The sequence below is a fragment of the Chlamydotis macqueenii genome, chromosome 2 (assembly GCF_036417535.1).
Source record: "Chlamydotis macqueenii isolate bChlMac1 chromosome 2, bChlMac1.mat, whole genome shotgun sequence".
Taxonomy (NCBI): domain Eukaryota; kingdom Metazoa; phylum Chordata; class Aves; order Otidiformes; family Otididae; genus Chlamydotis; species Chlamydotis macqueenii.
Window position 1 is genome coordinate 124,945,884 of NC_141557.1, and position 15,897 is coordinate 124,961,780.

Below are 15,897 nucleotides of genomic sequence, written 5' to 3' on the forward strand. Positions count from 1 at the left end.
GTTTTCAAATGTTGTGAAAAATATATTTGGTACATACTGCAGTCATGCAGACGGGAGTGGCATTTCATTTCCCAATATCCAATATATCTGTACATTACTACCATGAAAAGAATTCAAAATTAATGCTTTTTGCATTCAGATGCTGCAGACAAGACACAGAAACTTCCAAAAAATCTACATACAGTTATCAAGTATCATTAGAATTTCACAAAAATCTTAGAAAATTAAGTCTGTAAGCAAAAAGCAATATAGTTAATACTATATTTTTCTGTCTGTGTTTAATAATATAATGCAAAAAAAAAATCTATTTGCTTGTATTTCCCAGGGGAGTATATGTCCTAATTGTAAATGTATAGCTACTGTATTTTGGTTTTTTGCACTAGAGCAACAGAGACAAAACTGGTCTTCAAGTCAGCACAATTTTCCCCTAAGACATAAGAATTCTTACTTAAAATGCACTTTAAAGAAATTTTCTACCTGTGTAACTCATTGGGACAAGCACTTCACAGATGTGTTCATATTCAGATTAACTTCAATTGGAATAATTTTAATTGAAATACTATCTAGGAAGGATGCTTCTGCAGAAATATAGCAATCTGTTAGGGTGGTGAAAAGGGAGGTGCAGCTTAGTCTCAGCTTTTGCTGAATAAGTAAAGAATTCTAAGCAGAATAAAAAACAAATAGAGGAATTCTGTTGCAAGTATGTCAGACTGGCACTATAAAAGTAAACACAGAGAGTTCATGAAGTAAACTCACTGTTATTTCCATGCTATAGCAGAGAACCACAGCTTTGTCTCCCAAGATTCTTCTGGCATTGTTTGATAAATTATATTTATATATTTGTACCAAGAGTTAGGGTGTAAATTGCCTGTTTAATGAAGCATATTACAACTCCTGATCAGTAAAACACTTTGTTTTTCTTTTCTTTTTTATTTTTTTTTAATTCATTGCAGTCCCACCCCCTTTTCAACCTTGAGGAAGGTAGAAAACAAAAAAAACCCAAAACCCCAAGCCATACCTGTTTTCTTGGGCACACCGAATTCTGCAGCCTTCCTTAGGTATCACCAAGCCCAAATGCATCCTTAAGCGACAATTGGTAGGCCCTGTGTGGGGCCAGACATGAGTCCCTGGGTGCATGATAGAATACTTGATCTGCAAGAAGAGAGAGGGAGGCCTTCAACACGTTCAGCTTCACAACCATACTGCAAGGAGTTCAGAACTTTATTATGTCGAATCCTCAATGATAGGCCAAAAACGTCACCTTTTGTTCGAGTCTCAGCAACAACTGCGCTTTCTCACATCCTAAAGGTGTTCAATACTACAAAAAAACATGTCTTGTGGGGTGTGTGTGCATCCAGATGCGTATGTGTATGTCAAAGGGCATATTTTTCATTTTGTTTAAAATAATCAGTAGTCATATTTCAACTTGAATATCATTATCTCCTATCTACAATCAGAAAAATACCTTCTTTCCTATGGAAAGACTTACAGACGCTCTTATCATTTACAAGGATGGACCACAGGAGACACAAGGCCTCTATTAGCCAGACTGACTGGTCCCTCTCTCAGATGGCAACTGGTTTGTGAAGGTCAATGTCAGACTTGGCTGGAGCAACCATGGGATGGTGGAGTTCAGGATCATGAGAGGAGGGAGAGAGGCAAAAAAGCAAGATTACTACCCACAGCTTCAGGAGAGCAGACTTTGGCTTTTCCCATGAGATACAGTGCTGGGGAGAAAAGGGGTCTAGGATCACCTTGTCCAAGCTCAAGAATGGTTCATCCCCATGTACAGGAAGCACGGAGACCCAGGTAAAATTGAAATACAAAAAGGAAGCATACAAGAGGTGGAAGCAGAGTCAAGTCACCCAGGAAGACTGCAGAGACACTCTGTAAGCATGCAGGGCTGAGGTTAGGAAAGTCAAGGCTCTCTTGGTGTTGGATCTGGAGATGGAATTAAAGGGCAACAAGAAAGGTTTCTACAAATACATCAGCAATATAAGGAAGTCTAGGGAAAATGTGGGCCTGCTGCTAAATGTGGTAGGAGATCTGATGGCAAAGGACATGGAAAAGGCTGAGGCACTACAGGCTGCCTTTGCCTCAATCTTTACTGGTATGACTGACCTTCAGAAAGGTCAGTCTGAGATGAGTGGAAAAGACTGGAGCAAAGACTCACCCTCAGGGGAGAAGGATCACATCAGGGAACACTTAAAACAAACTCAACAAATAGATCCATGGGTGCTGATGGGATCCACTCATGAGTGCTGAGGGAGCTGGAAGATGCTGTGAATCCAGACTCAACCTTTGAAAGGTCATGACAACCAGCAGAAGTCCCGAAGGACTAGTAGAAAGACAATGTTGTTCCTGTCTTTAAGAAGGGCAAGGAGGAGGATCTGAGGATGAAATACATAGGCTACAGGTTAGTCAGCCTCACCTCGATCCCTGTGAAGGAGATGGAGCAAATAATCCTGGAAACTATTTCCAAACACATGAAAGAAAAGAAGGTGACTGGGAGCAGACAACATGGATTTATGAAGGGGAAATTGTACTTAACCAGCTTTCTGGGATGAGATGTCTAGCTTAGTGGATGAGGGGGGGGATCAGTGGATATTGTTTATTTCAACTTTAGTAGAACTTTCAGCACTGTCTGCCATAAACATCGTCATTGACAAACTGATGAAACAGAAACTAGGTAAGCTGACAGTGAGATGGATTGAAAACTGGCAGTTCAGTCAGGCTCAAGGAGCTGTGATCAGAGGCACGAAGTTCAGCTGGAGGCCACTCACCAGAGCTGTACCCCGGGGTTCAGTACTGTGTTCAATACTGTTTAACAGCTTCACAAATCACTCAGATAACAGAACAGAGTGCATCCACCTCAGAAAGTTTGCAGAGGATAGAAAATTGGAGAGAAATGTCTGATACACTACATTTTTTTTTTTTTCTGCCACTCAGAGGGACCCTGGCAGGCTGAAGAAAGGAGCAAACAAGGTTCTTATGATGTTCAACAAAGAGAATTGCATCTGCATTGGAGAAGAATAACCCCATGTGTCAATACAAGCTTGTGGTCAACTTTCTGGAAAGCAGCTTCTCAGAAAAATACCATGGGGTCCTCATAAACAACAACATGAACATGAGCCAGCAATGTGCTCTTGCAGCAAAGATGACCAATGCTGACCCCTCCCCTCTACTCAGAGTTGGTGAGACGTCTCGAGTACTGGGTCCAGTTCTGTGCCACCTACTAGGACAGAGACATGGACATACTGGAGCAAGTCTAGTGAAGGGCTATAAAGGTGATTAAAGGATTGAAGCATCAGACATACAAGGCGAAGCTGAGACAGTTGCAACTGCTCAGCATGGAGAAGAGAAAGCTCAGGGGGATCTTATCAATGTATATAAATACCTGATGGGAGGAGTGAATAAGATGGAGGCAGGCTCTTCTCAATGGTATCCAGTGAAAGGCAGGGAGGCAATGGACACAAGATTGTAATGCAGGAAACTCCATTTAAACATAAGAAAAAACTTTTTTAAGGTATACTGGAACAGGTTGCCCAGAGAGGCATTTAAAACCTGACCAGACGCAGTCCTGAGCAACCTACTCATGCTTTGAGCAAGGGACTATATAACCTCCAGAGGTCCCTTCCTTCAACCTCAACCCTTCTGTGATTCTACAGCAATGTAATGAACAGGAAGTGTGAATAACACATGACAGTGGGGAGAAGTGTCTTTTCAACTAAGAAATCTGCACATCAGGCTGGGATAGGGTAACCTTGATGAATCTTAGGGTTTAAGGTATTGCCTTTTCTCCAACTATAACAAAATCAGAAGATGACTGTATGTGTCTAATGCCTTAGCCGTTCCCACCATCTGAGGTTTCAGCTTACCAGCAGTTTCTTACGACAGCAAGTGATAAGCTGGTTGTAATGTAAAACTCTGAAGAGCTAAGAGATGCCCAGAATTAAAACTACCTATTTTTAAGAATGATATAATTTTTAATAATATGATCATTTTTCAGATTATTTTACATTTTGTATGTTCAAAACACATGACTACAGCCACAGCTGTGAACACACAATGTTTCCGCAAACCATATCCTGGTGGGGTGCCAAAAACTGATGAACAAAATAGTAGCTCTCAAAAAGAATTTGCTCTCTGGGATACATCCATTTTGGCTATGGATGCCACAGAAAGCAGTTTCTTGCTGTTAGCCACACTGAGCGTGATGACCTCTCTCATCAGCTATATTTACTACAACCAGCCTTTGCAACAAATGAGGAAAGAACAGCCTTGTTCATTCCCACAACAGTAGCGATCTAGTGCACTTGTGCACATCAAAAGCAAGAGTCTGTTGAAAAAGCTGAACACTCTCAAGGCTCCGAGTTAGGATCACGCTAGCACTGTGCTTTCCAACTTTTGCATCCTTAATTTTGCAACATGAGAGTTATTCTCATGTAGTCATTACAGACAAAAATATAGTAACTTAAAAAAAAAAATGAAAAATTCTATCATACAGAAGCATATGATATCTTTGTCGGGTCATGCTGCGTATGTATTGATCCATACCATATAAGTCTACTGTGTGATTTAATGAGGTTAATTTGTAGCTGAGTAGTCAGTGTAGACCAGGCACCTGAATCACACTCTGTTGGCACGCAAGGCCACAGCTCATGGATGTAAGATTTCCTTCCTTTACCTTTAGGAAAGGAAGCATGTGACTTCCATGAGGTGATTCTCCCTCTGTCTAATGAAGGCAGGCTGGGGTATAGAATCATAGAATCATAGAATCACATGGTTGGATGGGACCTATAAGATCATCTAGTCCAACCGTCTTCCCACTACCATTGCTGCCACAGCTACTAAACCATATCCTGTAGCTTCTCATCAAGCTGCCTCTTGAACACTGCCAGGGACGGAGACTCTACCACCTCCCTGGGCAGGCCGTTCCAGTGCCTTACCACTCTTTGAGAGAAAAAGTTTTTCCTCAAGTCCAATCTAAACCTCCTCTGGTACAACTTGTGGCCATTTCCTCGGGTCCTGCTTGTTGCCTGGAAGAAGAGGCCAAACCCCTGTTCATCACAACCTGCCTTCAGGAAGCTATAGAGTGCAATGAGGTCTCCCCTGAGCCTCCTCTTCTCCAGACTAAACAATCCCAACTCTCTCAGCCGCTCCTCATAAGACTTGTGCTCCAGACCCCTCACCAGCTTTGTTGCCCTTCTCTGGACACGTTCCAGGGCTTCAATGTCTTTCTTGTAGTGAGGGGCCCAAAACTGAACACAATACTCAAGGTGCGGCCTCACCAGCGCCGAATACAGGGGGATGATTACCTCCCTGCTCCTGCTGGCCACACTATTTCTAATGCAGGCCAGGATGCCGTTGGCCCTCTTGGCCACCTGGGCACACTGTCGGCTCATGTTCAGCTGAGCATCAACCAACACCCCCAGGTCCCTTTCCTGATAGATGTGTACAGTTTAATTCAGTGAGCCAGATTCTCACTATGACACTCTTGTAAAGTTAGGTTCAAACTAGAAAAATAAAATCAGTTTAGAAAGGACCTAATCCAACCTGCTCAAAGCAGGGTCAGCTATGAGTCAGATCAGGTCACTTAGGGCTGAGGTTTAGTAAGTCATTATCAGCTTATTGGTTGACCTGTGGCAAATAAATACTTACCTACCATGAGTTCCTAGGAAACACAAGGTAAAATGGCTCTACTAAAGAGTCCATAGAAAGGCTCCAGCTAACATATTTCACCTTGTATTTGCTGAGGGCTAAAACTGGGCATATTTTTACTGTTAACTTCATTGTGTGCTTGAGGTATCACTAAATACACCAAGGTTATGCATCCCTATATACACATTCCTCAAAATCACCTGGTCCCAGCACTAGGAATTTCCAAAAATGAAGAAATTTGCCAAGTACCTGCCCTCTTCTGCAGCCAGTAGCTTCTGGGAATCTTTCCAATAAAGCACATGTTTTCGGAACACTTTTACAAGCATTCTCATTTTTTCTTCCTAGTGAAGAAAACGGATGGAGTATTAGTAAGTGCAATTAATTCACATTTCCTTGTTTTGTGCTTTGCATAAGAGCAACAAAGCTGTCAAAGAGCTGAAAGGCAAATATTAGTACTCCCATTTTACAGATTATGAAACAGCAGTATTAACACATTGTAATATCAGAACAGCCTGCAACATCTTTGCTTTTATATTATTTGTGAAGAGTAGGCTTTCTACCATTTTTACAGCATTATTCTAAAAGCATAATCATTAATGAGGCTGCATAGAACAAAAAGATGAAAAATGCCACCAACATCATACCATTTCAACACCAGATTACACTTTGATATAAGTTGCTCTCAGTATTTTATTTTACAGTACTTTTTCATATGTAGAAGAATTATAAGAATTTAAGGTCATTCCAATAATTAGGGCTCCCACTGCAGAGCTCAGGGACAGGGCAGCAGGCTTATTAAAGCCCATGTTCTTTTGCTCATACCATTTCTGAATGATAGATCTTACCTAGCTGACAACACAATATTGAGGATGCACCTTCTCCCACGTTCCTGTCTTCCCTCAGGCTGATCTGTACTGTGCGTTACCATGCAAAATGTTAGCAGCCTTGCCAGAACAGGAGTATTACCCTCAAGGGATTCTTAGAAGTGCTTGGAGACAACATGGTTTAGAATAAAGAACTCTTGTTCACTGTCACAGGACTCCCAGACACTATTTTATTAGCTCCCTTCTGCAGATTCAGTGATTACAAAAATGGTTATGGAAAAAACTGTGTTTCTACTCTTTATTGGACCATATTAATTTAAGAAAGTGAAACTGGGGAAATAGAAGAAATGCAAGATGTTTTACCTTGTTGCCATAAGGTAAACTGGCTCCAGTCTCCTTTTTCTCGTAGATTCTCATCTTCAGGCAGGAAGAGGCTTCTTTTCTTATCCATCACAGCAAGCCCCTCATCCCGAATGAGCTTCCAATTTTTTTCTAAGGACTGTTTAGAGAGCCATGTTACTGCACTGAGAACTTACTGCATTTGGTTTTAGTACCGTTTTTCTTTTTCCCTGCCATTATTAACTGTTTTTTTAATTTAAAAGCACTGAAAAAGTGTTCATCCTCATTACCAAGTTTCTTTATATTCAGTTCCCTTCTGACATGTTAAGGCAGGAAAAACAACTTTCACAGCATTCCTCAGATTCAATTGCATTGGGATCATAAAATTTCAATAATCCCCAGCCTCTTTGCAGACTAGGCCTCACTTGGAGTTGCTTTTTGACTAGCCTAAGGGCTTTTGAACAGATCATTTTGTATTGCAAGCTAGGAAGAGTATTGATCTTAAAACCAGCACACATTACCTGGCAGTAACTAGAAAACCACTTGCATAACCTGGAACTCCAGGTGTTGGTAGAACATCATGGTTCAAAGAGTACAAATGTAAACACGCCACTTAAGCTGACAGTTACGAATTAAGTCTTCAAAAAGGTTTGCAAAGATTCACTTGCACAGGCTGATGCTATTGAAAAAGATCAAACACGACTTGAAATGCCAGGAGATTATTTATGGTCGCAACCATTAAAAACATGTAAGCTGCTTGTACTTCACATATACCAAAACCACAAGATAGTAGAATAAAAAATTCTGTTCTCTGCTGCCTTAGAACATTATATTTGAAAAAATCAGATAGATCAGAAAACCTTTTATTCTACCAATAAGTCATTTAATGTTACAGAAATATAAATGAAAAACCTACCACGTAACAATGGACCTGGATAAAAGTGATTTCCATTTCCCAGCTGCTTACTTGGCTCGCTAAACCTTATTTTGGGTGAATAGTTTTCATTTTTCCTTTGTGCTCTTGAACGAAGCATTTCCATAAGATATTTTCAACCAATTTCATACTGAAAGTAGGCTAAGGTGTGTTCCCACACTACCTCTTCAGATGATGCATAAAGTTGAGTAAAACTCAAAAGTCTGTGAGACTAGGAGACTAGGTGATATAACTGCCCCTTTTCAGCCTTAAAACTCCATATGGTTATTAGCCTTCCCCATTTGGATGAAACAGTTGCATCTTCCACTAGAATTTTTTAAATTAAAAGACAAGCTGATCACACAAAATAAGTTGTACGTTGATATATCATAAAAGGCTCAGCAAGTCACGGCTAGAACATGCTGTCTACAATACAGTGACTTTTTCCCACTAGAACTAAGACCTATGAAAATTAGGATTGCACCTCTGTTATTACAGTACTGTTGTCTTCCTAGCAAACTGTTTCTCTCTCATCCATCAGTAAAAGGCAAGAACACTTACCATTTTTCCTTGTGCATTCACATGGTGGATTTCCATAAGACTGATTTAACAGTTAGCATTGAGTAGAAATGTTTCTTAGAATATCTTCAGAAAACTGACTTTTCCAAAATGCAGAGCAAAAAGCAAGACTGAAAATTTACACCTGATCAGAGATGAATATGGGAACAGTGCTGGTACTGATTCAGCACTACCATATATACAAAAGGAAATACCAACCTGAGCACCTGATTTTGCATTGGCTGGAGAAGAGAAAGAAAAGAATAACTTACATTTACACAGGCCTCAAATTAAAGTGATACAGAGGAACAAAACTGGAAAACTTTACAAGATATTACAAGTGCTCCTCTGTTTCCTCAAACTCCTGCTCCCTCGTCTGAAAAAAGGTAAGCAGGAGCATTCACTCATGGAGACAACAGGATGCATGAAGAGCACTGATAGTCCAAGGAGTTGTGGACAACAGCTGCTTTGTCACCTCTAATCCTTCACAAGTGCCACAGGCTGAAATTTAACCTCCAAAGGTGCATGTTTGTCCTTGCCTTTTAAGACTCCTCTAACATGCTGGATATGAAGTGATTTGAATATGTACCATTGATTTTGAACACACAAAATTGATGTCCCAGACATTACTGAAGTTTGTTGTCATTTTGCACTTGAGACATTACTGTTGTCTGCTGTGCAAATTTTGTATTTGTTAGTCATTTCACAGCCATCCTGTCTCCACTCTCAATTTTAAAATTTATAGCATCTTTGTTAAACCTTGTGCTCAGTCTGAGATTGGTGCCTGGTACTCAGTCAACAATTCAGACTTCATAGATTAGAATTTTCTCTGCTTAATACCGTAGAGTTGTTATTAAAAAAAATAAAAATAAAAATCAAAGTATACAGAAATGAACTGTCTTACCTTCACCAGTTCCGTATAACCAGTTTCCTTTGCTGTCCACCAAGGCTGAGCTTTCAGTCCCTTGACGTTGTAGAGGGAGCGCTGCCAAACCGATGCAAAGTGACCTCTTTGGTATCCAAGTTCATACCACTTGTATGCCTAAAAGATTGCAGTTGTTAACAACCAAATTCATATCAGTCAAGCTCCCGCAGGAAAAAAAAGTAACATAGGCTTTTCTGGTAAGGTAACAGACTGTCTCTTTGGATGCCAGGTTTATTTTTCTAACGTAATGTAGTAATGAACACTTCAAGGGGAAAAAAAAACAACAAACAAACAGATCCCCAAAACCCCAACTAACAATCCTAAAATAGATCAGTTGGCCAAGGCTACCCAATCCAACATCAGCAAAATAGGATAATCTTCTCACAACCAGTCACATCAACTATAGGTCAGTAATCTAGGTGTCGTCTTGGACTTGGGAGATCCAATGGATTGTTATCTTGGTCAACCTTGTTTTCTCTATGTTTCAATTCTCTACCCATGAATTAAAGATGATTGCCTTCTGCTGCCAATGGAGATGCTGTAATGATAAAAACAGTGCTGACTTTGTGAATCTAAAATGTTATGTAATTGTCTCATACATATACGCCCTTGAGTCTCTTTAAATATTTGTCGCTACACCAGAATTGAGCTGATGCTATTAATTTTTCTTGTCCCTTCCCTTTATTTCACATGGTAGAAACCTACTGAGGCTAATACCAGACCTTTGTTTGTCTTACTCTCCCTTTCCACAACTTGCTTTAGCACTGTGTAGCAACAAAACAAGGTCCTGCAAAGGAAGAAAATGAGAAGCTTGTAAAGAAAAGATCCAGCATGAGCAGCACTATGATGAACCGTATACAGAGAACACTACGTATAGCTGCCTCCTTCCTGCCCAGCATTGCTGCTACAGCTACAATATTTCAGACAACATGGGGGGGGCGGGGGGGGAGGAAAAAAAAGAAAAAAAGATATGATAGGACATCTAAGTAGGGAGACATGAGGGAAAAAGTCCAGAGTAGAGACTGAAGCAGGCAGCAATTCCTGCCTTGAACAGAAACCACCCAAAAAACCTCTTGCTTGGAGTCATGCATCCCTCTGGCTACATCGCGTGAAATTTGCTCCTTCCCAGGCCTGCAACCTACCCAGTTAATCTCTGCCTAAGTGTCACTCATCCAAACTTGGACAACACTCCTTCACCCAGCCTGGTATTTATTCTTATCTCACTCTACATAAACCAGTCTATAATTTCACCCTTGTGCTTCCAATTAATAATACTCCTCCTGCACCTCACCATTAGTCACCTCCCCTGGCTGTACCTGCCTCCTTGCCAAGTTCTCCTCAAGAAAAACCAAACCCTCGCTTTTCTTTCCAGCAGGCGTATGGAAAACCTGGTGTGGCGGTTTTGACTGAGACAGAGTTAATATTCTTCATAGTAGCTGGTATGGGGCCATGTTCTGGATTTGTGCTGGAAACAGTGTTGATAATTCAGGGATGTTTTAGTTATTCCTGAGCAGTGCTTACACAGAGTCAAGGCCTCTTCTGCTTCTCACACCATCCCATGAGCAAGTAGGCTGGGGGTGCACAAGAAGCTGTGAGGGGACACAAGTGACCAAAGGGATATCCCATACCATACGGAGTCATGCTTAGCATATAAAGCTCGGGGAAGAAGGAGGAAGATGGGGACATTTGGAGTGATGTCATTTGTCTTCCCAAGTAACCATTACCTGTGATGGAGCCCTGCTTTCCTGGTGATGGCTGAACAGCTGCCTGCCAATGGGAAGTACTGAATGAATTTATTGGTTTGCTTTGCTTGTGTGTGTGGTTTTTGCTTTACCTATTAAACTGTCTTTATCTCAACCCACAAATTTTCTCACTTTTACTCTTCCAGTTCACCAGGGGACGTGAGTGAGTAGCTGTATGGCGCTCAGTTGCTGGCTGGGGTTAAACATGAACACCGTCCCCAGTAGCATTCTGGTATGGTAGTTTCCCTGTACAACTAACCATTTAATTGTCGTTTGTGTTTAAAAAAGAGTCATTCCTCCTGTTCCTCATGAGCATATAACAGTTGCCCATTAACCTTTCCACATTTTATATGAAGGCTGAAACAAAAGACTTATTGAGATAAAAACCACAGTACTAAGTCTTAAACTAAAGAAGAATCATTTTATGTATGGGGCCTAATGGAAAGTGAAATGTACAATCAAATAAACACATCTCTAGGAGAAAAATTAATGTCAGCTTATTACTTATGTTTACCTTGAAACCAGTAAACTAGAAGGAAGACCAAAACTTTTTTGTATATAAATCAGCTACAACAACTTACTAAGTGTGTGACTTACTAAGACTTAGTCTTAGCAGTCAGTCAAGAAAATAAAAAGCTATTGGAAATTCTTCATGTAATGGATTATTTCTAAAAATTTCCAGGTGTCATCTTAGAGATCTTTTATTTCAGATATAAGGTAAGACATTACTTTGGGTGGTTTTGTCTTCAAATATTTATATATGTCTCTATATTGGAACCATAGATTATTTTTTTAAGAGTCTGTAAATTTTCTTCAAGCTTTTAAAAAACGTGGTCTGATCTTTATAACTCTTTTGAAGTATGGAGGAAAGGTTGGAATAGAATGCTGTCTTCAAGTATTTATGTGAAGCACAGAAAAACAGTGTGGATGAACAGAATAACAGCAGACCATATATAAGCTTTCATCTTTTCTCCCTAGAGAAGCTTTGTAAAATTGTGTGTGGGTCAAAAAAAAAAATTTATTACCTTCGGGCAATACACAGTATAAATCTAAATATGTTGATGTTATCCTGGTTAAGTCTCTGAAAAGAAGCATTATGATTTATAACATACGTTCCCCAAGATGTAACTTGTAATAGCAGTGGGATATCAATAGATCGCTCAAGCTGACTACCCACGTTCATTTGCATTGTCTGGAGTTAGCCCAAATGATAAGGGGGATGAATCACTTGTTTCAGCCACTGACTGATGAATATGAATGTTGCTGCTCTTTAAGAGCCATCAGCTATAATCACGATGTATAATACCGTTAATCCTTATCTATTAGAAGAACTGTGCCATGAGGTTGCCTTTGACAGCATGCAGTAGGGTTAGGTTGTCTCGCTCATCCTTTCCAGTCCTGAGTTCCATGATAAACCTTTATTTTTGCGCACAGATCTTGGCAGTGGAAAGACTAAATAATGACTACTGCTAAATATGACCACTACTATTCAGGACAGCTACAACAGTATAGCTTCTTTTCCAGGAAAGTAATTGTTTGAGATGGACTCAGTTTATACATTTTGTGTGAATAGCACTTTGTTCTATAATACCTTCCACAATTCTAATTTATCTTTTTTAAAGTCAATTTGGCATTTTATCAAATTATAGTTGGAAAGGGCATAGCCAACACTGTTCCCCTAACACTTACCAAGACCACATTCATAATTCCTAATTTAGCTCTAATAGATGAACTTTCTACTTTCTACTTTCAACAATTCTTCAGTGATAGCATTCCACATGTTCCTTAAACATTGATCTGTCTCCTTGATTAAATCTTGAAGTTCAGGAAGTCTACCAAGGTCAGTCAGAAAAATTTACCTTAACAGTGGACTTTCCACTGATAAATTTAAAAGTCTGCTGTACATCAAGAAGTTCATTTGTCATTGATTAAAACTTTTTCTACAGCAGATTTTCCCATTAATTCAAAAAATATTAACACATAATTTTTCTAGGGATTTGGATGATATACATTAATTCTATCTGTGTGGTATCTTTTGTCAAACATTGTAATGGGATGCTCTAGGCTTCATCATTCAACCCAGAATATCCCACGGAAACACAGAGGGATTTCTTTTTTGGTTTTCTCTTGTGAGAAGGATAGACTGAGTCAGACAGAGAGACAGAGCGCACGCAAGCAGATGCTGTATGTGTATGCGCGCGCATGTGCGCGCGCGTGTGTGTGTTTGTGTATAGAGGACAACTAATTCTCACTTGTAAAAGGTCTTTAAATTCAAAAAACTTAATTGGAATAATATTTTACTATACTTTCAGAGAAGGCAATCTAACTTAAAAAATACAAATATTATTACATTTTAATGGATGTGTAAGGTATTGTAATAAAAGTTCTACAATTTATTAAAAAAAAGAAATCAACCTGATGACCTTTGAAGGTCCCTTCCAACCCTAACCATTCTATGATTCTATGATGGACTAGGCTTAAGAAAGATCACTAACATAGGCTTCATTATAGGCTACTTGTCTATAGTTCATATCGGAGAACTGCCTACCAACTGGGCCAAGATAATCAAGAGGTCAGCATTCTTTACAGCATTTTAGGCATCATTATTTCAGACCTATTACTAGGTAAGGGATTAAAAAGCAGTTCCACTATGCTTTTTTATTTTTATTTTTATTCTTTTCACATTTCCCATCCAGGAAACTGAGTAGGGTTTTTGGTTTGTGTTTTTGTTTGTTTTCTAATTCACGCTCATAGTAAAGTTACTGATAGCAGTCTTAAACAAAAGCCCTTTTCTCCCCTACCACGGCAATAGTGCTAATTCACACATTTAAATTTGGCTTTTACATTAAATTTGGTTTTTAATTAACAAACCGGAAACGTATAGTTTTCAGTCGCATATGTTTGGTTTTGTTGGGCATGCAACAGATTTGTTGCTCAAATCTCTGCTTTTCTGATCTGTTTGCTACTTTAATTATTGAACAAACACCATAACTCAGCTTACACCTTCAGTCCTGGTGCTCCGAGTCACTTTGGGAAAAAGGGAATGTTTACAAAACACTATTATATCAGAGCTATGAGAGAACTTCTATATGTCGATATACATGTAATTGCTTTTTTAAAAGTCTGGTTAAAATCTTTGTTGTAAGTGGTAGGAGCAGAAAACAGACTCTAAAAGGACCTTTGTTGAATTTTTGAAAAATTTAGTTCAAACTGCCCCATGCAAGCTTCAAAAGTTTAGGTTAGTTCTAAAGCAAGAGATGCTAAGAGATTGTATTCTTACACCAATGGCAGATTTTTTGCTGTTGCTCAGCTTGACCTCTACACATGTATGCGCGATTGTTATTGCAATAGGACTACTCATGTTTTCAATATTGAGCCCATGCTTAAAAGTTTTTCTGGATTCTGTAGTCCATCAGACGTTTAGAATTTAAAGCAAGATGATGTTAAACGCGTACCTCTTTGTTTCCCATTCTCTGCAAGGCATCCCCCAGATGAAAATAAAAGCGTCCATCATTTGTGCCAGGGTCACCAGACTCTAGTCCTTCCTAGAGGGGAAAAAAAAAAAAAATATATATATATATATATATATGAGGAAGTTCAATAGGTCTTCTAAAAGAGTTGATTTGATTGCTGTAAATAGGCTTCCAATTCTATGGAAGAGAGAGGCTACACAATTGGCTACAAAATATAACTAGCTTAGTAACCCAGAACTTTGGTAAAAAGACATTGAAAAATGTTATCAGCTTTCCAAATGCCATGGCCTCTCCCCTCAGTTCCTCCAAGACAGATGGACACTTGCCCCTGATTCTATACACATACTCACAAGCATTTTAGAAAGCTGGATTAAGGTTTATTTGGTGGCATTTCTTCCCACTCAGAAGTATACACAAGTCCTCTCTGGATTTTTCAAGAGCCTTACGTTTGCAGCATACTGCCAAACTCAGAACTGTTTGAGACTCATAGCTGTGTACTTAGGGTTAACCACCAATAAAATAAATAATCAGTGTTTAAGAATTGATGAGTCTTAATGTACAAGCTTGTTCCAGTTCATAGGCAGCGATACAGCAATATAACACCAACACATAGCTTAAACTGTGAGTTGTGATTAGTATGCTTCTACCTTGACACGTTTTATACATTCAATTTTATTTGTTACAGGTAAAATATTTAATGTAGGTGAGAAAAGAAAAATACCTTTAGATAGGGTATGCTCTCTGCTATCTTGTTTTCTGCCTTCAGGATGAAGCCATAATGTACTTTGGCAAAACCATCATTTGGAGTCAGCTTTAGAACCTGTTTGGAGAGCAAATTAATTAAATACTCATGTATGGATCTATGCAAATTAACAAACCTCTGCATATATCACTATTTAGCGATGCAAGGACATTTTCTTCCATTGTTGACTCTCAGATAAATTCTTGGCTTGGCTGTACTTTCCTTTCCCCATTCACTTTTGTGCTTCTCCATAAAAATCTATTACAAGCCAAACTTTAAAGTCTCAGAAATTTTGAAAATTATTTCAACTGGAATCTCTGAATCACACTATTTTTTGTTGTCCATTGGAGTGCAACTTGACAACATTGTGTTGTCAAGCGCAGTGTAAAAATACACCTGAAATAGTTCAAAGTTAGACAGGTCTATATTGGTGGCAAACTAGTCTTGGCAAAAGAAAATACACTACACTGTGAAACACAGCGAGTACAATTGGGAAGGATGCTGTAAAATAATGCCTGCATCACATAATGGGACTGCACAGACCTTGGGAATGCAAAGGGCATTTTCAGCACAATGGTAAACTGGAACACTCTCTGAAGAGCTTACACTTTCCTGGCCAAGTGAAGGTTATGCAAGGTCTAATGTAGTAGTGATTCCATGTGCTTTCACACTAGAAGGTGATGGATAAATCATTCTTGTGTTGTCGTGTGCTACACTCTT

The 15,897-nt window shown here is 39.3% G+C and overlaps 1 protein-coding gene across 5 annotated transcripts in view; it reads right to left on the bottom strand.

Annotated features, from left to right (window-relative positions):
- ASPH (aspartate beta-hydroxylase) overlaps positions 1-15,897 on the bottom strand; it is a 112,220-nt gene that overhangs the window by 8,176 nt on the left and 88,147 nt on the right. For all 5 annotated transcript variants that reach the window (XM_086740858.1, XM_086740857.1, XM_086740861.1 and 2 more), the window contains 6 exons: positions 15,157-15,255; positions 14,418-14,507; positions 9,200-9,337; positions 6,849-6,984; positions 5,911-6,002; positions 1,019-1,152 (listed from right to left, as the gene is read on the bottom strand). In XM_086740858.1, coding sequence (XP_086596984.1) covers positions 1,019-1,152; positions 5,911-6,002; positions 6,849-6,984; positions 9,200-9,337; positions 14,418-14,507; positions 15,157-15,255 — 689 coding nt within the window. The remainder of the gene's footprint in view (positions 1-1,018; positions 1,153-5,910; positions 6,003-6,848; positions 6,985-9,199; positions 9,338-14,417; positions 14,508-15,156; positions 15,256-15,897) is intronic.